The sequence below is a fragment of the Malaclemys terrapin genome, chromosome 11, assembly GCF_027887155.1.
Source record: "Malaclemys terrapin pileata isolate rMalTer1 chromosome 11, rMalTer1.hap1, whole genome shotgun sequence".
NCBI classification, from domain to species: domain Eukaryota; kingdom Metazoa; phylum Chordata; order Testudines; family Emydidae; genus Malaclemys; species Malaclemys terrapin.
The window spans coordinates 36,526,807-36,552,042 of NC_071515.1; the positions used below are offsets into that span (position 1 = coordinate 36,526,807).

General features: G+C 40.5%; 1 protein-coding gene across 2 annotated transcripts in view; it reads right to left on the bottom strand.

Moving 5' to 3' along the window:
* Window positions 1–435: 435 nt before the first annotated feature.
* Window positions 436–25,236, bottom strand: part of OSBPL6 (oxysterol binding protein like 6) — a 205,327-nt gene continuing 180,526 nt past the window's right edge. For both annotated transcript variants that reach the window (XM_054043927.1, XM_054043926.1), the window contains 4 exons: window positions 23,915–24,059; window positions 21,685–21,811; window positions 20,806–20,928; window positions 436–19,854 (listed from right to left, as the gene is read on the bottom strand). In XM_054043927.1, coding sequence (XP_053899902.1) covers window positions 19,746–19,854; window positions 20,806–20,928; window positions 21,685–21,811; window positions 23,915–24,059 — 504 coding nt within the window. In that variant the 3' untranslated portion in view covers window positions 436–19,745. The remainder of the gene's footprint in view (window positions 19,855–20,805; window positions 20,929–21,684; window positions 21,812–23,914; window positions 24,060–25,236) is intronic.

Sequence of the window (25,236 nt, forward strand, 5' to 3'; positions counted from 1 at the left end):
GAACAGGTACTTATCAACCGTAACAAAAAGATATAGCCAGCAATTGCCAACTGCGAATCAGCTACTTTAGGCTGCAGTTGTTTGACTCTGCCAAATTGAAAGTGCAAGCCTCAGAAAGGCCATGCTGGGGATAGAGTTCCTATATGAAGGTTATTCTGCAGTGGGAAAAGTTAGTACAGACTCGGAAGTCATCAAGAAGAGTGCTCCTGGGGAAAGGGCTGTTATGCCTGTCACAACTCCGTAACTCTAAAAATGAATTATTTTTTAATCTGGTGTATAACCATCTGTACAATGTATCCTCCAAACTGCATGCCAGCATTCAGCAATAAATTCACACAACTGTGTAAAGATATGTGTAGGATTTTTGGTTTTATGAATCATACTCAAACGATCTTGAATTAACAAATCAACCCACAGAAGTTACAGCAGCTTAAACAGTGTACATTGAGATTTATTAGAACAAGCACTAATAGCAGCAGTGTACAGAGTGATGAAGAGACAATGAACTGTATGCACTGAACAATAATAATTATACAATTGCACTTCTTCAGAGATCTATTAGAAAATGCTTTTCAGTAAACAGTTTCCCAAATCTAGCATTGTTTGGATTTGCCTCTGAGGAAAAATAAAAACAAAAAATATGCTTTTTTTTGTGGTAAGGCATTAGCAACATTCATTGGCAGGCTAAACAAGTCATTTATACATGCATTATCCAATTACATTGCAACAGGTAAAAGAGCATCGTGTTTCCTCAAAAAATTAGAACTTACATCTGTGTGTTATAACAGAATATGCAGGTAAATCAGGCTCAGCCTGAAGGAAGTAGATGGTACCTTTGTTACGTTTTTAGAGCACAATGTAAACTACTGAATAGTCAGCGTCACTTTCATTTCCTAACAAAAGCTGTAAGACCCCCCTTCAGATGAGTCTGGTGATAAGGATACAGGGCATACTATATACCTCATCACTTTGAAATTCTTCATTTTAGACTTAAATGCCCTCAGTTATAATATCCCCCTACCCACCTCCAGAGCGAATTGAACAACAGAGGTTTCTTTTGCCAGTCAAGATAACTTATTGAACCTCTAGGACTTTGTGAGCTTCTGTTATTTATTGCAGCAGATGTGGAGAGTCTAACAGCTGGTCTGCATAAGGGATTTTTGCACCAGTGTGCTTACACCAGGTAGCTACACCAGTGCAAACTCCCAACATAGATATACTGCACCAGTGTAAGGCAGGGAACTTACACCACTCCCTTACTTTAGGGTCTGTTGTCTCTGACAGTTCTTTCCCTGGCTTCAGCCTTTGAAGTCAGCCAGAAAGAGCTGTATATACCGCAAAAGTAACGATACATGCTAGAGTCTAAAAGAAGAGAGGGCAGGCACTTTCTCTAGTTTATGAGGTGTTCCTTGACTGAGGTGTGGAATATGCCTCTCAATGAGTTGTGAAATAAGCCGCCCCATGTTAGCAACTCAACAAATATTACTGGAGAATGCTAAGCAGAGTCTCCTTGTTTCACCGACGTACAGCACTAGTAACCACTCTGTGGTAGTGGGGTCTTCGGGAAAAGTTGGTGAGGGTAGAGATAGGGATTGTACATGGTCTTATAGTCAGGCTTGGAAAGGTGAGATCTGAACTGATAAAGGCAATAATTTATTTAATTTTCCAAAAACTCCCTCCAAAAGAAAATTCTTTCTTAATTGAAATTTACTGTGAGGGAAAGTTAAATGTTTCCTAAAGCATCACAAGTTCCAGAGTGATTTTCATAAATGCAACACAGCATCAAAGGTGAGAGGACAGCACAAGGGTCTGATACTGCAAAGAGTAACCCTGGCTGCACTTCACGCATCTGAGTAAACCCTTTGACTTCACTGAGACTACTCATGTGTATAAAATAAAGCACACGCATAACTGTTTGCACAACTGGAGTGTAAATATCCGCTTTAGGCCCCAAACCTGAAAGCTGGTTCATGCAGGTAAACTGCCATGGAATCTCACTGAAGTCAACAGGGCTCTCAACAGGGGCAGAGATCCAGCTGCACAAAACAAATTGCAGGCTCAAGATTTTAGCTATATCAAAGGTGGCACAAGAGAAGACACATGCAGGGGTTTACTTTTTTCAGTGCATGAGGATTAAAAATGAAGTATTGTGAAGCTTATGGTTACCTTATTTTGAACTGTTATCAATGTCAATGTTGTGTCCTTACATTTTGAAGAACAATCAATATTTACTGAAAAAATGTAAAGCCCGATCCTGAACAGACTTTCATATATGCTTAACTAAACACTGTGAGTAGTCCCATCGATTTCAATGCATAAAGTTGAGCATGTGCGTAAATCTGGCTCAGGTGGCCCCAGGGACGACCATACCAACCACTGCTGGGGCAGCCCCCTTGGACAGCCATACCAGCCACTGCTTGGGCAGCCCCTGGAGCATCCACGGTCCATGGCCCCAGTCAGCCATCCCCGGGTGACTTGCCAGAGCAGCCGTGGTCCACTAGCCCCGGCAGTAGTCCCTGGGCAGCCAACTGGAACAGCATTGGTCCCCAGCAGCTGGTGCTGCTGGCCCCAGGCACCCCCCCTCCAAGATTTAGACACAGGTATTTTTACTATAAGTCATGGATAGGTCAAGGGCCATGAATTTTTGTTTATTGCCCGTGACCTGTCCATGACTTTTACTAAAAATACCCATGACTAAATCGTAGCCTTAATGATCAGACAGAATACCACATACTTCAGACTTAGGGTGACCAGACAGCAAGTGTGAAAAATCGGGACGGGGGTGGGGGGTTATAAGATCCTATATAAGAAAAAGACCTCAAAATCGGGACTGTCCCTATAAAATCGGGACATCTGGTCACCCTATTCAGACTTCACATTAGGACTTCCTCTGTTTCCTTATCTGGGAAAATGAAACCACTCTCGGTGCACGCATTGCAAATACACAATTGGCCAAATCCTGTTTCATGTCTTTTTTTTTAAATTGTAAAATAAAAGTACATCATCCGGAGATGATTTAACTACTCCTCTAGTTTTTCATGCTGGAAATGATCAATGGAAAATATAGGGACACTGTTAACTTAATCACATTCTGGATGAAACTTGTTTATCTACTGCTATAAGTAATACCTCAATTAATTATAATAAAAGATTAAAGTATCCTCTTTTTTCCCCACTTAATTTGAAATTGATAGCACTGTATATAGTCAGTTTCACTGTCTCCTCTTTTTAGTAGGTTTCTCCTGGTTTTTGAGTGGGTCTGTCACAGATTAAAGGGAAGCCCAAACGTTTTTAAAAACAGGAGGATGTGATTATAATACCACAAAAACTGGCAGAGAGACAGAGGCAGATGAAGCACCTACAACTTCCTTTAACTCCCTTTTTGAAACTCACTACATTTCATATCAAAATTGTCCTCTTAAGTATGGTTACATAAAGTAGTTCTGCAGCTTGATGAAATACACAGGAAGATACAAATTACATTAGGGCTAACGTCTATCTAAACCTGCTTTTCATTCTCTGTTTTAAAGAGTAAGAGATGTGTTAGTTTTGTAAGTAGATTGCTTACAATACAGTACATAATTAAAAAAAAAAATCGAACTGTATTAAATAGGTCATTTGTTTGAATTTACTGAAATGCCAATATTCTTACAAATGTAACATGCCTGTGTACAACATTCATTAAAGAGGCACAATTCCTGTTTTGAGGTGGCACAATAGACATTCTCAGGTATAATTAAAACCTTTGTTAGGACAGTTAGCTACATGCTTTTCTGTAAAAAAGCTTCACAGAATGCACTATCCATAGTGCATATTTAAGATATGGCACATATTGACATTTGTATACTAAAACGCCCACGTATACAAACACAACTGAACACAGTTGTTCTTAAGGCATTAGACACCTTTCTGAAATTACTTCACAGTGAATTTACTAGGTGCCGAAACCTCTGGCAATTTATATTACTTCTCAGTTAAATAGCCAGTCTGGTCTGAAGAATTTAGTGAAATTACTCACCTATGAATAATATTAACTACAGAAGATTCACAATCTTCCATGCCACAAATTACTATGTATTAGCAGGTCACAGACAGAGTTTCTGCACCTGTCTGGATCAATAGGAAACAAGGCGAGCCCTGGAAAAAACAGTGGTGGGTGAAGGAAAAGTTTTTGTAAAGAGCCAATTGAAAGTGGAGAAAGTTTTGTGTCAGTTAATGAATCTCTCTTCACTCCCGCTCCTCTGTGCTACCCCACACATAGTTCAGACACAGTGATTATTTTTGAAACATGAACATTTTTAAAGACTGAATTAACTTTTGCAGAGCCCCTGCATTTTCAGATGAATGCACATTCATGTCTTAAAAACACATCCCTCTACTTTATCTCCTGCCCCCAGGGGACTTGGCATCGTTGGAGCCAGGCTATATTAAACTTTGCTTTAAATTATTTTTGCCTCTCAGGCACTCTAAAACTGATTGGAATCAAAGTTGTTTTCAAACAGACTCAGAAAGCATTCTCCATTTGGGTGGACACCAATGAACTCCCAAAGAGTGTTCATTGTGGTTGCCAAATAAAGGCAGTGAGTGGTTTTAAAGTGTCTCTGCAAGGGAAGAGGAGGAGGAGTGGAAACCTAGAGACAAAGAGATTAATACCATCATACCCATTTTAAAGAGACTAAAGCCCTTCCTCACTCACACATGCACCCCTATATGGAGGCTAGTGCCAAGCCATGAAAGAGTGATGAGCCTTCACAGCTGACACCAGCAGAAATCCCACACATTCTGTTTCCCATATCAGGTGGTTGTGGTGAAGCTAATCCCATCAATAAACACATATGTCTCCTGTCTGATCCAGAGTGGGGGAAAAGCAGCACAGTAACTAGGCTCAGCAAAGCAGTAGGTGAAATTATTTTATGCTATGTAAACATACAAAATTGGAGCAGGTGAGCAAACAAATTAGCAGCAACTATTTCCCTGATCACCACTATTTAACCAGCGTTATAATATGCACAAGGGAATTAATTCAAGTATTGCACAGCTGTGACACTATTTCATGACAGACAACAGGAAAACACCTAATATTTTTTCAGCACTACTAGTTCAAGAGTAAGACAAACTGAATTTAATCTATTTTCTTTAGTGGCTATTCATAGATAAAGAAAATGGATTTGTACTGTAGCTTTATAAGATACAACAAATTTCTAAGATATCTGGTAAATTTTTTTTGCAAATAGTGGGACAACCTTTCCCTAATTACTTCTGATCTTTCCTGTCATATTAGCGTGAACGTACACACCCACACAGTCCTTGTTGATGTATCCTAGGGAGGTTTTATGTAAAGTTTCCACCCCCTTTACTACCACCAGTGCAGTTCCACCATTGGTAGCAATGGTGGGAACCCTAATGTAGACAAAGCTACTACTGCAGCTGCTGCTCTTTTAAAGAAAGTAACGTTTACATATGCTCTGAGCAGGGTTACAAAATATAGTTCTTAAAAACCAGGGGCCATGGAAACCTTGCCTACATGTGTACTTCTACCGTTACTATCAACTGGAGCTGCACTGGCAATACCAATGGTGGGAATTTCTAACCCATCCCCCAAAAAACAAAACAAAAAACAAACCCATTAGTAGACACATCTGTCTGTCTCCCAAATGCAGGGAACTTTTGAGGGTAAAATTATGTTTAAAACTTACTTGCTTTCACTCTCCATGCTTTGATATCTCCTGAAGGGAGCTTCCAGAGGCAGCAGCCTTTAGGAGAACCCCTAGCAACCTGACCTGCACTGGCCATTACAGATACCACAAGACGCTGGCTGGACTGAGAAAGAGAAAATCCTATAGTACTTCCACGGGAATATCTGGAAAGGAAGAGCCTTCCCATCACAGAATGTTTAGGATACAAATGGAATGCACACTCATGTAGTTCCCTGCCCTGATGGGGACACTATGGCTCAATGACTTCAAATGATTTTAAAAGCGTTTTTCTGAGGAAATAAATTATACAAACTTGATCTTCTTGAGATTCTCCCCAAAGTACAGACTCACAGAAGAAGGAAGAGGCTCAAGGGAGAGAAGAATTGAACTTTCCAATCTGGAAATGTAACATAGGAGAATTTACATCATAGACACTTCTGCAGAAATACATAATTGGGATCTACTGATTTTGGCAGATTGCTGTAGCAGGTAATGTGCAACTAAGCTCTGCATGATTTGAATCCATGACATACCGCATTCAGTAGGAAGTTCATTGCAGTGTCTGCTAAACCTTTATTAATCATTCATAAATACTGCATATTTTACATATGCTTAATTTGTAACACTCAAATAAAAACCATCAAAATGACCTAAAAGTACATCCCTGTCCATTCAGAGCCTAATATTGGAAGGGTTCAAAACTGAAATAAATAGATAACATTATTTTTGAGATGAAAGGGATAAGAAACTGGAAGAGGCTGCTTTTAGATTAAAGCCAAATACGAATTAACTAGTTTTTTCATATGTTTTACATATGCCTAAAACCAGAATGGGTGGGTTTGTGAGTTTTTAGCACAATGATATTGTAAGAAATTAACTCATGTTCAAATCAATTCATGTTCAAATTGCATCTCACAGCAAAATACCTATGCAGAAAAAGCTGCCGTCTTGTTAAAAATTGATGGGTCAACAGAAAGAAATGCTGCAAAAACTATGTATTTAAGAGAAATTACTGTTTGGATATAAACAGAAAGCCTATATACTCAACATCAGAGCACAGAACAAACTAAGGTACATTTGCAAAATGTTAACGTAAATACAATGTCCCACTGTGGAAATTAAAACACAAGGATTGTGGATTGTACGTGAGATGCAATTAAAAAAAAAATCATGTGAATGGGATGGATACCTCTTTGTAGTGCAGGCCACGATAATTTAAAACATCTTAATGTTTTTAAAAATCAACTATTTCTATTGAGTTGATAAAATGCCTTCATATTTTTAAAATCACTTTCCAATTATTTCAAAAATAAAACCTACAAACCAAGGAAGCATTTATAATTGTCTAATTAAGTCGTCAGAGTATGTCTAAATGGCAGCTGGGAACGTGCCCAGATACATGGGAACATAGACAGATACACGCTAGTTGTGTTTGAACGAGCTTGCTAACAATAGTGGCACAGGCTAAGTGACTGAGTACAAGTGTGCCTATCCCCTTGGGTCCAAGCTCAGATGACTAGCCTGTGCCACAACGTCCATGCTACTATTTTTAGTTCATTGGCTCTAGCGGAGTAAGCACGTATCTGTCTAACCCGGCTGGGAGGGATGCTCCCAGCTGCAGAGTAGAGATGTACCTCATAACAAAGACAAGCAGGCAGGATTTGTCTGCTATCTTTAATTCATTAATATTCAAAGTCAATAGCACTGCTCACATAGGTAAGGCTATCTCTACGCTGCAGTATGGACTACCAAGGCATGAGCTGCCACGCACACCAGAATGTTGTGCTCTAGCTGCCCAATGTGGATGCTGCTGGGGCAAACTAAATGGTATCTAGTTCGCACTAACATAGTCCTGTTTGAAGAGAAGTACATAAATACAAACTAGGTACCTTTTAGTTCACACCAGCACCATCCACATCAGGCAGCTAGAGTGCAACATTTTGGTGCGTGCTGCAGTTCATATCTCTGTAGACTGCCCTACGGCACAGTATAGACAAGCCCTAAAGTTACTCATGTGTATTCATAGGACTGGGGCCTTGACCATGTAATAGGGTGACCAGATGTCCCGATTTTATAGGGACAGTCCCGATTTTTGGAACTTTTTCCTATATAGGCACCTATTACTCCCCACCCCCTGTTCCGATTTTTCACACTTGCTGTCTGGTCACCCTACCACTTAATGAGGAAAGCCTGTTTTGTGGACTGATCTTACAGTCCTTTTTCAGACAACACGAACTAAATCAAAGGAGAGTTGTGCCCAAGGACAGATTGCAGGAAGGAAGTTCTTTACATTTGTGGTGTCCATTACTAAAAAATGGGCTACTATAAATTATTTTAAAATTTTTTAGTAGTTTTAGCAGGACTTCACAAATCTGCCCTCTGCTGGTCTATAGACTTTAGTAGTCACACAAAATACAGTGTGCTATTCTCACTCCTCAGCAAAGATTTAATAGCAGATTCTGTAGAGACGTCTTGTATTATTAAAAATTCCTTATTTTAACAAACTATTCTATAGCACATTAAGAATTCTGATCAATGACAACTGTCAAAATAAAAAAAAGAATATTTTGTGATGCATTATTCTTGGGGCCTTTTTTTTTTATTGTGTGTTCATCTCCTTGCTCATTCCTAACATTCGGTAATTTGCAATCAGTGTCCCTATTATTAATGGGAATCAGAGAGATTTTACTATGCCGTACACTGGTTTTGTGCTAATTTTTTTAAATGATTTTTTCCTTTGTGAATTATATAGTGATTATAATTAAACAAAATTAGGTCAGTGATAGCACCTGTAGGGTTCATAAAATGTAACTTTGCCTTACGAAGAATGGCATTAATGAAAAATTGAGACATTTTTCCAAACTTGGTGCCTGAAGTTATGCACTTAAATTAAAATCTGATTTTCAAAGGTACTGAACACACAAAACTTCTGTTCCTGCTAATCATGCTATCGGCTATACACACTCAACTCAGATCAATGTCAGTGGAAGCTCCATACACAGACTGGGGACATTATATGCCCAAGTGATTAATATGACAATATTTAAGTAAAGTGACAAAGAATGGTTCATTACTATTTTGGACACTATGGGCCAAATTCATCCATGGTGTAATTCTACTGAGGTGACTGGGATTATGTTAGCACAATGAGATTGAAGAGAGGTTATATAAATAGATGGAATATGCAATCTTGCAACGATGAACAGTTCACCATTACTCCACGCTTCTTTCTTTAAAAGTAAAAATAATATGTGAATGACTACAAGATAAAAAACTATTCTTCGTCAAAACCGCCTAGACAAATAGCTTATATCTCAAGCACTCATAGGAAAACAAAATGCTAAAAGAGGAACTATTACATTGACGTATAAATGAAAGAGCCCCATCCTGAGTAGTGTTGAATGCCTTCAACTCCCACTGAAGCCTCAGCACCCCGAGGATCAGAATCCAAGTTTCCCAGTTGTTTTTACTTTCTACATGGTAAAGTTATATTTTCTCTCTTTAAGGCTCTTTTAAAATCCTCATTGACATTCTAATTAGTGATGAGCAAACCTCAAGACAGAGACAGCCTGAGCATTTTTTGATCACACCTGCAAATTTTAATTTTGCTAAGCCTCTCCAACCACAACACAATGAATTCCTATCCATCACTGTCAACCCCCTGTGCACAATGCTAATTTCCAGATTATGGGTAGGGTGAGCCAAGTGGTTCTTTGAGATATGCCTCAGATATAAAGGATGCATTTTACATGACATAAAAAGTGTGTGTATGTGTGTGTTTTGTTTGGTCTCCTTAGTCTTCTGCTGCAGAAGTGGAACCTATTGTTTGATCCTTTCAACCTTAGTGATCAGTTTACCTAGTTTTATAGTTTCATTTGAAACAGACTTTTAAAATGAAAGCTGAGACTCTCCTTTACATTTCTAGTGTCTACAATAAGGAGAGATCACAGCCTTCTGAGGGACCCAAAGACCTCAACAGATTCTCAGATTCAGAAAGATTTGGATGAGCACTATAATATCTGGGTGTTTATCTGAACTTTTTGAGAGAAGCTGAATGTACTGAGATTCCTGCTCATCTCCAGCTGCTGTAAAAAGTCTCAGGCCAGACCCAAACATCCTACTTATACCTTTAATTTATTCTTTGCAAACTGGACCCCATCAAACCGCATTACATTGCTATAGGGCTTATTCTCATTGTCTCTATGACCTGTTCATTCTCAATTTCCCCTTAACTAGCTTCTCTTTCCTTTACCATTTTAGACTTCCCTGTTATCTTTGCCCTTGATGTAAATCTTGCTGTCAGCTGCTAATGTGATCCTAGACTCTACACTGCTTTTCTCTGGCATGGATTGTATTCTGAAGCACTTCAGGCAAACACTATGGACCCCAAGATCACAGTATCACAGTATTACAAAACACTGAAGGCACTACTAGTAGCATGAAAACTAGATGAGCATTTAAGGATGGAGAGGAGGTGGGGGGCTAGCAGAATAGGTGTGTGGGAAGGGAAACAATTTATTCAGGCAGACATATGGCCTGAAGTACAGACTAGGATAATAGTGAAGTAAGGGGAAAGATGGGTAGGTGAGAAAAAAAATCATGAACAGCTAAGACAGATGAGAGAGGAAGGCAGTATTTCTGGATAGTTTAATATTTTCTTTGGAACTAGTCCTCCAAGCCCTAATGTAAACTCTTATCAGCAGTGTTTCTTACTGGAAATTCTTCATCATTTAATCTTCATATTCTTTATGCATCAATATTTTACTGCTGCTAGCATGGCAGTAAGTGGAGTTCATTACTAGCTAGTTACTATGGCATACATTTCTTCGGTAAAGCAGAAGCATGAATTGAGCAAAAAACAAGGTAATATACCTTCTTCTTCGAGTGCTGGTCCCTACATGGATTCCAAATGTGGGTGTGCATGTGAGCCACGCGCTGGAGACAAAAGATTCTGTAGCAGCATCCATTGACCTGCGCATGCATTGTACGTCCACCTCATGTTTGCAGCTGAGGCTACAACAGGCTGTGCAGTTCGACACTGTTTCACTTCTCTCTTACTGCCGCATGGCGAGAGTCAGAACCCCTGTCCATTCGCACGCTCAGCTTCGTGAGAGAGTGATTTCTTCTCTGTTTGCTACTTGTAGATATTTGTATATAGTTGCTCATAGTGTTACCTGGTTGTACTCAGTGGTGGATTAACACAAAGGCCCAGGGGGCTCAAGCCCAGGGGCCCAGCCAATTTGAGGGCCCCCAGAAAAATCTTTATAATAGATTCATCAATACTGCTATAATCCAGAATCTAATTAGTGATTTTTTTTCTTGTTGCTTTCCTGGGTTTTTTCCCCTTTTTTTAAAAAAAGTAATTTTTTATGTAGTTTGTTGTTGTAAATCAAGTATCATATTACAACTCAGGCACTGTAAGTAAATATATTTAAATATATTGTGGGGTATCTATACCGTATTCAAAGAGCTTCTATTTTTCGGTGCTTAAAAATTTGTTTCTTTTTAGCTGTTTTTGAATTTTAAGTACATAAGCTAAAATATTTTTCCAGGGTTTTTGCTTTTAAATGTACTGTAATATGTATGATTCTTTTTCAGTTACTTCTCAACAAACTTTGAGACACTCCAGTTGCAATATGCAAATGACTTGCTGCATGATTGGTCAGATGCCAACAGTTTCCGTTAGAATTGACAGACAGTAAAAAAGAATCTTACCGCCACTGTATTTGTTTATGAAACCCACAGTATGGATCGGTGTCACTTAAGGAGGAGTGCTAGGAGAAAGCTGAAACAAGCAAAGGAGGTTAAAGAAGTTGCTTTGCTACAAAAGATACTGACAATAAATCAATACTTCAAGGAGAGAGAGAGAGAAAGGAGAAACAGCGGATAAAGAGGACAAGGTTGGTTTGGCGGACACTACTGCTGGCAGTGGTAGCCTTGGCCTTCAAGAGGAGAAAACTATAGATCAGGACCTGCCGGAGGCAGGCAAGCCAGGTCTGAGTTATACTGGTGAGACAAATGCAATACAAGCAGATGAATTTAGCAACGATCTTGCATTGTGGAATAACATTGATGAAAGTTTCAGGAGTTTTTTGGATTGCTATGGGTTCAGCTGCTTCTTGTCAAAACAAAAACATTAAAAAAATTCTCTGCTTCTGCGCGGGTGATTGGCCAGAAGACATGTTGGCTATCTGAAGATCTATTCTCTTGTCGGCTGCACAACAGTGAATCTGTTATGTGAGACTGGCTTATTTACTCACTGGAAATGTTTACTGCTTTGACTGCAAACTTCTTTCAATCAAAACACATGCCTTTATCGAATGATTGAGTGATTGGAAACACCCTGAACGTTTTTCTGAACATGAGAAAAGCTTGGACCACTGAAATTGTATGCTGGCATGGATACGGCATGCAAAGGCAACAGGTACAGTTGATGTGGGCCTAGGTCAGCAGTTTCAGGCAGAATGTCAGTACTGGAGAGATGTCCTTTAAGCATGTTGTAGTGGTTATTAAGTTCCTAAGTGAGCATGGACTCACGTTCCATGGTCACAATGGCATAACTTTCGGACACTGTTCTTAAAAGGGTTTAAAATGACCAGCTTGCAGTAACAGAAAAGCGACTGAATGCAGTAGTTCAGTTACTGCAATCACTAGAATTATTTGTGGCTTCTCTACAAGAAGAATTTGAGAATTTTGAAAATGCTGCTAAAAACACACGCAAGACTCTTTCACAGAAATATGCAAGTGATCTGACTCATTCTCAAAAACAAAAACAGTTAGCAGATGACTGGGGAGAACCTGAGGTTTTATTTGAGGGAAGTCAAAAGTTTCACACAGAGACTTTTTCTGTTGTAATCAATCAGTTATTAAACTTGTCTTCATCGCCAACTGGATGCCTGCCTATAGGTTGTTGAACGACCACTTTGAAGTACTATTTGAAAACAACTTGCTGGACACTTCTGACATTCACAAGTGTGCAGCTGAACTTGCTGCAGTTTACCCCAATGACTTGGAACAAAATTTTCCCAATGAACTCATACAGTTCAAATTCTTTGTACAAATGAAAGTTTTAAGGCAAAGCAACATTCAATCGACATTCCCTAATGTGAATGTTGCTCTCAGAATTTTCCTGACCCTACCAGTTACAAATTGTGAAGGAGAATGTACATTTTCAAAGATGGCAAGGATAAAAAATGAACTGAGATCAACAATGCACTAAAAGGATCTGAATGCATTATCTCTAATGGCAGTTGAGTCAGAACTGGTTTGACAAATGGACGGTGACGACATTATACATGATTTTTTCCCCCTCAAAACTCGGAAGAAAACGATCATTTAAAAGGTAAGACATATCTTATATCATGTTTTATTTATTTGTATTTTTGGTTACATAATGTGAGAGTATTATTAAAATGTAAATTTAATGGGCATATAAAAGAGAGACATTTATGGTATATTAAGTGTAGCACATTTTTTCCACTGCTATATAAAGATGTTCCTGGGAATGACACGCAAAGTCTGCCTGTAATTAGTTTGCTAAGCTTCTCTCAGTTTAATAGATGCTGATACAAGGGATCTTTGATGGGATAAAAGTCACAGAATCAAAATAATAACAAAATGCAATCTCTTTAAAAGGAATGTGAAACTTTAAGGGCATGCATACTAAATCAAAAAATAATCAATCCGAAAATGTGAAATAATAAATGGATTACAGAGGGTTTGTTTAAATAATTACTCAAATAAATATAGTATTTTGTTGTTTAATGTTTCAGGCCTGATAAACAATTGAAATGTATAGTGTGTTGTTTAATTTAATTAAGATAAGATATTGGTGAACTTGTATTAGAGACTATTGGTTTGGCCTGTATGTTTTTCTTATAGTTTAGCACTGTGAGCAATGTAAAAAAATGTTTTAATGTTCCATTGCTACTATAATAATGGGGAGGAGATTCACAGGTGTTAATAGTTCTTAAATAAGAGTCTACAAGATCACTAAAATGTTTACATTATTTCATTTTGAGTTATTTTACATATATTTTACCATATTCATTTTCTATGTAGAAAAATTGAGCAGTTAATTTAAGCATACTGAATTGGGATATGACTTACTTTATTATTAATGCAGTGTGTAAACACTGAATGGAGTCTTTGTATTAATGCATTTTGATACATTCGTGTTTTTAATGTGGTGTGGAGGACCCAAATGTTCTTTGTGCCCAGGGCCCCAATAAAGCTTAATCCGCCTCCGGTTGTAGCTTCCAGTTCATAAATACTTGGTGTCGTTTTCTTTCTTTGCCCCCAGAGGCGGAGGGAACCCCAAATGGGACAATGCCCCAGAATCCAGGCTTCAAGAACTGTGCCTCCTGCCCGCACTCATTTTCACCAGGGCTGTACTGCTCAGGGCGGCCCACATCGCCAACCAATGTGCAATCTGTAAATCCTTCCTGCCACAGATGCAGGAGGCCCAAGAACTTTGACGTCAGGAGTTCCTCATGGAGGAGACCATGCGCCCGTGGGTGTGTTCCCATATGAGACCGGCGAAACCGCCAATGCACCGCCTGTCACAGACAGACAGCGCTACACTGAGCCTCTCTCAGGCACAGATCCCAATGGTACCGAGAACGCCAGACAAGCCAGCCATGAGCAGAAGAAACAGGGTCAAGGGCATAAGGGCAGATCCCTGTCCAGGACTGCCCAAAAATGCAGCATTGCCTCCCCAAGCAGTGCCAGCTCGGACAAGAAGTCACATGTCGACCCGGCTGCTCCAGCTCCCAAGCTCCCCCAGCTCAAGGGTAAGGACAAGCACCTGTGGAAGCCGATGGTACAAGCGCCGGCTCTGATTACTGCACTGGCACCTGCACGCCTACTGCCTGTACCTCCGATGCCGCCTGGATGCTCGGGATCATCCCATGCAACTCCTCGTATTCCTAGCCGCCTTAACGTGCTGATGTCTACTGAAGAACTGCTGCTCCTGTACCCTGGTTCTCCCCTGCTTCCTGGACCACTGACCATCTCCATCCTGCCTGGCAGACGAACCATTATTGCTGCTGCTGGAGTGGTGCATCCCTTTTCCCCACCTCGACCCTCTGTTACCAATGGCACCACCCATTGCCAGAACCATCCTCCAAGTTCGAGGGCTTCATTCTCGCGGGCCCTCCAACAGAATTCAGGGTCATGGCACAGACCTCCTCACTCGCTCCGGCTTACGACCCTGGTGCGAACCACCCATGCTCGGAGACCTTTACTACTGGGCACCTTAAGATTCTTGCCAAGCATGCCCTGTCTTGTCTGTGGCTTTGTATCAGCTGTCCCCAGTGTGCCCTCTGTGTATGAGAAGGAGGAAGGAGAGATGGAACTGGTACTGCCAGTTCTAACAGTGGCCTGTTTCTTCCCAGATGAGGCGCTCAATCTGACCTCTCTGTCCCCACCAGATGACCACCGCCAACATCAGGAGCTATTACACTTGCACTCCCATTGGAGGAGGTCCAGGACACCCAGCACCAAAAGCTGGACATCCTCCAACCCCAGGGACCCTCATGGATGGCTCTCCCCATTAACAAGGCTATCCTGCAACCGGCTCAGACGGTATGACATACCTCTGCCTCCTGTGCCCCTGCCCCGAAGAGGGCAGAGAGATGGTACTTCGTCCCCACCAAAGGCATGGAGTTTCTCTTTACTCACCCACACCCAACTCCTTGGTGGCTCTCAACATGAAGGACGCCTATTTCCACATCGATATTCACCCACCCCATTGAAAGTTCCTCCGTTTCACACTGGGGCACAGCCCCTACCAATTCCAAGTCCTGCCTTTCGGCACAGCAATGGCTCCACATATATTCACCAAAGTCTTCGCTGTCATAGCAACACAGATGTGCAGTCTCGGCTACTCTGGTTTCCCTTACCTGGATGAATGGCTCCTTGTTGCACTCTCCCACCCCTGCCTACTCTCCACCATCCTCACTCTCCATCCATCTCTCAGGGTCTGCTTCAACAAAGAGAAGTCAGTTCTTATCCCTACCCAGACGATCGACTTTATTGGGGCATGGCTCGACTCCATCGCAGCATGGGCCTTCCTTCCGGCGGACCACTTCATTACCATCGTGAATCAAACTGCTGGGCTGCGCTGCAACCCCCGCATCACTATCCACTGCTGCCTCCCCCTTCTTGGACATCTGACAGTGTGCACCTCGGTCATGCCACATGCCTGTCTTCACATGCGTTGCCTTCAGCTTGGCTCCTCTCAGTCTACAGACCACAATGTGACCACCTGGACAGCAAGATCCTGATTCCCCAGCTGGCACTGCTGTCCTTTATCTGGTGGACCGACTCTACCCACCTGCTGGTCAGTACTCCCTTCAAGCCACCCACACCACAAACCATGCTCACAACAGATGCCTCCCTCACGGGTGGGGGTGCTCTCTAGGCAGCCACTCTGCGCAGGGCATCTGGATGCCTCGAGAAGCAAGGATGCACGTAAATCTCATAGAACCAGACATTTCTTCCCCACATACAGGCCAAACACATCTAAATGCTCTCTGACAACATTGCAGTGGTGGTCTACATCAACAAACAGGCGGCGCCAGAACTCCCTCCCTCTGTTCAGAGTCTGTTCAGAGTCCATCCATCTCTCAAACTAGGGCATCAAACATCAGGTCACGCCCCAGGCTATGTATCTCCCTGGCACCCATCAATGCGCTCAGTAGGATTCTCTGCCTGAACCATGAGTGGGAACTGCACGACAACATCCTGTGGGGCACACCACAATGGGTTCTCTCCACCACTCGTGAGAATCACAAACTTCCGCTTTACTGTTCCAGGGGAGCTGTGGGGGAGGACTCGCAGGGCGATGCCCTTCTCCTCCCTGGATGGACTCTCTCCACTCCGCCTTTCCTCCCATATCCCCCTCCCACAAATCCTACGCAAGATTTGCCAGGATCGAGCCCTGCTTTGGCCCCGCCAGTTTTGGTTCATGGACCTCCTGAACCTCTCCACCCGAACACCACTCCGCCTCCACACACTACCAGATCTCCTCACCAGGACCGGGGCCAACTCCGGCATCCCAAACCTGGCCCTCTTCACCTCACAGCTTGGTTTTTGGATGGAGTTTGGAGATAGACAGAGCATACTCCATCTCTGTGTGATGTATCCTCACCCAAAGAAACCGGGCATCCACCAGGACCTGCTTGTGATGTTATTGACATGAACTGTGACCGTAGAGATCATTGTTGCAACCAAGGTCCTATAGTTGTACCAAACCTTGTACAAAGGAGGTCAAGTAAGGTGTCTATGGAAAGGTTGTAATTTGCTGGTTATGATTATGCTGATATTACCTCTTACACCTCCTCCAGCTGCTTCTCTCAAGCCTCCATCACCTCTTTCTTCTCTGGGTTTGACCCTCATCCATACCCCAAACTCAGCTGAGGTGAGCTGAACAGGCTGGATTTGAATCTCGTTACATATAGCTTGACATTCCTCAAGCTAAAAACTGTTGCCACACTGTTCGGATTCAGAGTCAGACAGCTTGCCTTCCTCACTGGAGAAGGGGCTGAGGGAGGAGGAAGAGGAGTCAAAGGACTCATATCTACTGGATTTTTTGTCCTTTTTCTTTCCCTTTCATGACTTTTTAAACTTTTTAGTGCACTGTGGGAGCGCTGAAGCTCTGCTGCGGCTTTGGTGAGGCCTTTTGTGGCTTACCTTTATCAGGGTCTGAAGCTATCTCAAGAGGTCTTCCTCATAATCCTCCCCTATTGGGTACCATTTCCCGGGGGGAGGAGGGAATTCTTGTCCAACCCTTCCTGGTTAGCTTGGGAGCAAGGGCCCTGCTTCTTTCCCCAAGTGCTCAGGATCCACTTTAAGAACTGGATGGAGGGACTGGTGGCCCTGCAAGCGTCTCCTCTTTGTTCTGCAAGAGTCTTTTGTTATTTATCCCTGAGTCAAGTGGTCAGGGTCCTCCTTGCTTTTAGAGCTTCTCTCTGCTCTGCACTGGGGGTTCTGGTACATTTTTCCTCGGTTGAAGCCACAGTTGCCTTGGTGGGAAGAAGACCCCTAGCTTTTTGATTAGTAGCCCTCGGCCCTAATGAAATTAGGGTTGGTTGGCTGGGTGCAAGCTGGGCACAACTCACTGTCTGCCGAGCCTGGGAAGGCTGCCTTACAAACAGAGCACTGCTTGGCTTTAACCCTGTGTTTTCTTGTTGTTCTGCCATGCTTACAGAGTGGCAGAAGAGCCAACAGGGAAACGCTGCAGTGGATGCTCAGAGAGGGTTAAACTACTGAAGATGTAACTGACCCAGGAAGGAGGAGGAAGGGGGGGGGCAGGAGAACACTGCTCCCCACAGCCCCAAAACTGGGCAGAAACAACTCAAATTGAAAGGTAAGGATGAGAGCAAGAGAAACCAACACCATCTGCTGCCATGGAGGCAGAGAATCTGGTGGTAAGAAAGAGCAGAGGGATCCTGTCCAGAGCATGAGGCACCAAAACACTGATCTGCCTCCACGAAGCTGCAGAGAGAGGAGAGAAGCCCAGATGTCCAGAATTGTGGGAAATGCTGAGCTGCAGAAAAAGTAAATATAACATGTATATGCAAAAAGATTTGAGACATGTGTACAGATGTGAGACGTGTACACACAGAAGTGTCATCAGGGCATTCAGAAGATGTATACAGGTAAATGTAAATTACTTAAACACCAGATGCATTAATAGAAGACTAGATCCTATAGTATGGAATACAATTTTTTATCTAATAAAACTTCCTTTAATAATATTTGCCCTCTGCAGTTATGCATTTCAGTCATTTTTTCAGATAGAAAGTGCCCAGCCTCCTTCCATAGACATGTAACTGTGGCATAAAAACATTTAAAAGTCCTGTTTCTTAATCAAAATCATTTTATGAAAAGCTAAAAATTAATTTTGCATAAAAGCTATTTTGACAAAAAGCCATTAACCCAGCATGCATGAGTGCCTCTACTCCTCCCCCAAACAAATTCAGCTAAGAAATTCAAGTTGGGAGTGGGCACAGACAAACAGACCAGTAAAGTATACAATGTGCATGATAAAAAGTGCCTGTTATGTTTATAGTGCTATCCCGCTTCTGGAGAGAAAACCTCTTATGAAATCTTTCTGTGTTTCTAACACTGTTGCAAAGCTACAGGGAATTCTAATTGTATAAACAGTTATGGGGAAATGTGAGAAAGTGTGAGGCTATGTCAAATCAGTGGCACATATGATAAATACATCACAGCATTAGGCATGTTGGATATGAATTTTCTGACTAGCAACCCAGATGCATTTACCAAAACTGTCACAAAGTTAGCTAGTTTTCCTGTTTGATTACACAACCAGCTTCGCAAAGCTAAAGCATGTACAGCAGGTCACTTTACCTTCTCATCCATTTAGGTGGATTTTATTTTTAATAATACATGATCGCCAATATTTAGAATATGAATAAAATCTGCTGCTCACACAAGCCTAAGAATACATATTTTAAAATGACTTATTGGATACCTTCATGTTTTGTTTAAGGCATGAACAATGGCATATGAATGGGAACAGCTTCCAGAAAAGCATTGTGTCTTTTTGACAAGGCCAGTCCAAGCACATCACACTAAAGGACTAGCCTCAAGCCGGAAATGATAGACTGTTGTAACACAAGAGTTTTTAACAAAATAAATTAAAACAAAATGTTTTTTTTCTTTCATTTTGTTTGTTTGTTGTTACTCTCAATGTCTGTTTTAAGCACCAGTTGCAGTTTTGTGTATTACAACCTCTTCCGAGCAACTTTGGATAATGAATCTGCTTCCTTTGTTTTGCATTTTTAATACATGAAACTTTAAAGGTTATTTTTAAATGGCTGCTGCAAAATAAAAAGGATCCAAAAGTGATCAGGGACCTGGGTCTAATGCACTTTCGAAAGTCCATTATAAAGATGAATATAAAAGCGAATGGTAGGTTTTCTGTAGACCCACAAACCACACTTAGCTATAAGAAACATATTGTGCATAGTTATTTTTTTCTTCAGAGAGTGATATGTTTACTAGATCTACATTCTCAGTTTACCAGAGTATGGGGGTTTCTACTTTACTAAAGCCAGGATCCTTTCGCAGTTCCCAATAGGTGTCATTAGAAACCCAGCTCTCTCTTTGATTGGCATCGATAACTTTTCTGCAAAAGCAAAAGCAAAAAAAAAAAAGACAAAGAAACCCAGATGAAAATGGTCTCAATAAAGGTTTGATTTACTATTTTAAAAGGATACAGCATAAACATCAGAGATTTAAAAATAAAATAATTGCATAACCGGTGTTAAAAGTGAAGGCATTTTAGAACTTCTAAGGATCCAATTCTACCATCTGATTCATACAACCCTGCACCCATGTGAAGCCCTGTTGACTTCAATGGACTCTGCGTGTGTGTCTGGGTCCAACCATGTAGACCAGATTAGGCTCCCATCTTGCAATTTACTTCCACCATTTATGCTGTTTGTTTCCTTTCTGCATTTTACTCATTTTCTACAATAAAATTATGTCAATCAGTTTCACCTGTTAAGGGAATGTTTTAATTAAAACAAACAAAAAAGCCACACTACCTTTCCCCACGAAAACAAAACAAAAGCCAGAGTAATTACAATTTGAAAAACTACCTTAAAAATTCTGTTCAAGTCGTTTTAAATCTTCTTTCCACCACCACCACTTTTTTCTTTTTTCTTTTTTTTTAAATACACAGCTAAATTTAGGACAAAAATGAGCTGACACATTCCCTTTGGAATTTCCTTCTCCACTATTAAGCTTGAGGCACATTGGCAGGGTGATAGGAAGAAAATTTGTAAGGCTATTGCCCACATTTTACTTCTCTTGTGTGGACTAACAGGGAACGTTGGCTTCCTAGTTTGGTTAGTCAGTATTCAATTCATTTAAAAATATGTTAAAATTGCCTCAGACAGGGATCAGCGCTCTGAAAATATTTCTTGAAAATGGATTGTTTCCATCTTTTCACTTCTTTATTACACTACTCTGGGCCTGCCTATTTAAGAGGCAGATGCCCTCTGCGTTGTCCTCTTATGTTGATGGCTGCACAGAAAACAAATTATAGACTTATTATTGAAATCACTTTACTCACTTAAAAAATTTTGGTTTGTATTCAATGTTGTTCTCCTCCATGTTCCGCCTTCGACTTCTCTGGAGTTCCTCTATTCTTTGCTTTTCTGTGGCTGCTGCTTCTACATTTCCCTCTTCCAAAAGTCTATACAGATAACAATGGATCTTTTAGTAAATATACAATCTCATCTTCTGTAAAAGCATATTCTGTAACAACATTGCCAGAAAAACATTTGTCCCAGAAAACAAGGCCAGCAGCCTTGAAAAACTCTTTGTCCTTGAAAAGAGCTACTGAGTTCTATGCACCTGCTTTAAGGCCAGAGCCCATTAAAAAAGAAATAGTAAAATTATTTAATTTATACTCCGGAGTCTGAAATATAATTTCTTAGTCTTGTTTACATTTTCAGCTCCTCAGAGCAAGCCTCCTACTCTCTGTACAAACACCAGGATAGGATCCTTCCCTAGCTTGCAAGAGAATGCTAAGAAACAAGAATCGCTGATATGCTGGCTCACCATCTACACATGCATGAGCTATAGAAAGGCATGTGCATCTCTCCAGCTATCATATGATACTGCCAACAGCAAGTACTACCAATGGACATACGTTGCTTCTATTCATGGGAGTAGGAAAGGACATGCCAGAGCATGTATTTGCTGGAAATTTCTGGAATTCTGCCTCTGCCAGAAGAACTCCCATAGCACCAGGATCTCTATATGTTTCCCTTTCCTGAGCTGGATAAGCCAAGCTTTTGGCTTACCGTAATATTTAATATTTTCTTTTCTAGCAGAATCTAAGGCATAGCACATATTATAGTGCAGACCTGGGCAAAATTCAATGCTGGGGTTCAAACTCTGCCATAAAACAATCATAAATATTAAACATATAAATGAGCTTTCTTGCCTCTGATCTGGCCTGAATCGTGCATCTGTTGTTGGAAGAATCTCTTTCAATACAGGATCTAACTCATTGAGTTCAATAGCAAACCTTGTAAAGCCATAATAACGTTCATAGTGGGTTGGCATGGATCCTGTATAAACATATTTGAGAAAGAAAATGCTTATTTTACTATTTTTATAAACACATACATAGAGCCCAATGAATTAATAAAGCTATAACAGCCAATAAAATATTTATACATTCTAATTCCTTTATTTGATATAATTTTAAAGTGTATCAAATATTATTTTCTAGGTAAAACATCTTTCATTTAATATTAATGGTACCTTATTACACAGTAGAGAGTTATTTACATAACAGATCAAGACTTTTAAAATCTTTCTTTGCTTTTAGGAAATATCTGAAATATTTCTTCTTTCAAGTTAAAAATAAACCAGTCTCCCCAAAAGCAAATGTATCGAGTCTCCCTCCAAATGTTGGTACCTAAACAGGTTCATAGGGCGTGATTCACCATTTCCCTACATCTCCTCTCCCCCAGTGCAAAGTGGGTGTAAAATGCCATCAAATTAGAATAGGGACTGTTATATACCCTGTGATGTTCTCTGATAAAAGATGATCATGTAGATCACTGCTGCCATCACTCTTATATAATTGCAACAAATCTTGTACAAAATGTGGCATTTAAGATGCCTATGGAAAGGTTATGATTCGCTGAAATGATTATGCTATCTTTATGCATGTATCATTTTTGTATTTCAAGTTATGCGTATTGGCTCTATACCTGGATTTCTCATATTTTTGGTCCTAGGGTAACACTCACAAGGTATTTAGCTTGCACATCTTGAAGGGACTATTCAACAAGGAACACTTAACTCACAATGGACCATGGGAGATACCTGTTTATACTCAATGGACTTTCCTGCTATGACTAAGTGAAATTATGCAGGCACATTTGACTTGCCCAGGTGACTCCAAACTCCATCTTTTATCCAATTTTCCACTAGATGTGCTAAGGGCTTTGTTAAGAACATAAGAATGGCCATACTGGGTCAGACCAAAGATCCATCCAGCCCAGTATCCTGTCTGCCAACAGTGGCCAATGCCAGGTGCCTCAGAGGGAGTGAACCTAACAGGTAATGATCAAGTGATCTCTCTCCATCCATCTCTACCCTCTGACAAATAGAGGCTAGGGACACCATTCCTTTGTTTGAAACAATGGATTTCCCTCCACATGGCAGAAGCTATAAAAGGCCCTGGAAACATCTCCATTTTGCCTCTTTCCTGCTCCAGCCTCTTTCCTGCTCAAACCTCTGAACTATGAACTTATACTAATGGGAGCATTCTAACCAAGGGACAGAGGTCCTTCCAATGATTTGGAAGCAACCAGAGACTTGACTTAAGCCAGCAGTTTATTCCATCACTGCTACAAGCCTGAACCAAGAACTTTGCAATTACTATACGTATTTGATTCCTTTAACCAATTTTAACTCTCACCTTTCTTTCTTTTTCTTTTTATGAATAAACCTTTAGATTTCAGATACTAAAATCAGCGTGTTTATTGGGTAAGATCTGAGTTATATATTGACTAGGGTGTGTGGCTGGTCCTTTGGGATTGGAAGAACCTTTCATTTGATGAAACTGGTTGCAAGGAACCACTCATCATTAAGTCTAGTGTTTTTGGTGGTGATACAAGGACTAGAATGCCAAGTAAGCAGTTTTTAAGAAACATACGTCAATGGGAACCACAAGTGCTCACTATATTTGAAAACCAGACCATTAGGGCAATAAGGGATTGACACAACCAACCTGTTTCTCCTTTCACTAATACTGGTTTTACACCAATGTAATTCTGTTTAATCCAATGGAGATACCCTGATCTGCACAGGTGTGAGAGAAGGATAAGGCTAACATTTACATTTTCCTTACTCCAAAATCCAATTATTTCCTTTATTTCCTCAGATTATGTTCCCAACATGCTAAATACCTGTGACCAAATTTTAGCCTCAGATTTGGAGCGAAATCTAAAAAATGACTCATGAGATGGAGCACACACACTTTTTAGATACTTTTACATTCAATAATAAAAGATACCGATAGCTGCTGTGCCAATTCCTCGTTATTTATCTAGCTGTATATTTTGTTTCTCAATTTGTATTTAAAATGGGTAGCTAAAAGCAGCTTTTAGTGAGACTAAAGCCACCTGAAGGATTTCAGTTGACCAGAATTTTCTTACCTGGCCTCCATATACATTTTGCTGAAGGTGCAACCCCACAGTATAACCCTTCATGCCACTTTCCAAAGAGGCGATGCACCACCTTTCCTTCTTGGTCCATGACAACCCCTTGGACTTCATTTACATTTGAATTCCAATAATTCACCTGAAAATGTATCAAAGTAAACAAAGTGAACAAAGTTGATTTCCTTGTCACACTGTATATCACAATATCCCACTACATACTTCTAAATCTTGCGACACGTAAAAGTCAACTGCAGCCAGATCCCCAACAAAGAAAAATTAGAGGCTATTAATTTCTTGAAATTGAAGACATGCATAAGGATGTGACATCTTTGCAATTCTGCTACAAAAATTATCTCAGCAAATCTATACAGAACTAGTTTGCCTAGCAGATGTCTACCCTGTTTAGATTATAAAGTCTTATTGGGCTGTGACTCCATCATTAGGTATCTTTTTACAGTATCAGGCACATTGTTGGCACTTCAGGAATTAGAATTTAGTCCAACTGAATATTACTTACATTAAAACACAAAACAGAAAATGGCAGCCTGGAACATTCTGGAACAACATAATATGCTGAGCCATTGTGTCCATCTCTAAAACTAACTAGGGAAAAGTTTCCTTGCATACCTGAACATACTTTTAAACAAGTGGATTACAATGAAAAATGTTTGGTTCACAATATTTTATAGATAGGAAAACAACAGAATCATAGAAGTGTAGGACTAGAAGGGACCTCAATAGGTCATCTAGTCCAGTTTCTGGCACTCCAGGAAGGATTAAGTAATAACATAACAGAATGTTTCTGCATAAGAATCTATATATATTGCAAATGCTTCTTATCTGCCACTGATGGGTGATTCCAGATTCTGCATCAAAGTTCTCTTTTGTCCCACCTCAATCTACTGCCAATCCCCATAATGGTTGCAATTTAAAACGAAGAAAATTGGAATACTGGGTGCGTTGACATGTATATGTTTACTGAACATAGCAGTATTTTCTGATGAAAATAGCAGTCTGGTTGTTTATAAAGGGGTTCAAGCTCATTTAATTATCTGTGCACACTGGTAATATATAGCTTCTTCACGAGTCAAATTCCTGCACCATTTTGTAGTAGATACAGACCCACCTCCTTCCAGTTGAAAAATCAGATGTATATTTTTTCTCTTCCCAGATGCCTAAGCTGCTGACACTGCCACTCTAAAGATTGGAGAATTCTTTGCCCAGATACTGGATGGGAGCTACTTTCATCCCACAGCACCCCGTATTTGCTTTCTCTCATTCTCTTCTGTCTTCCTTTTCTCAGGCATCTCTATTCC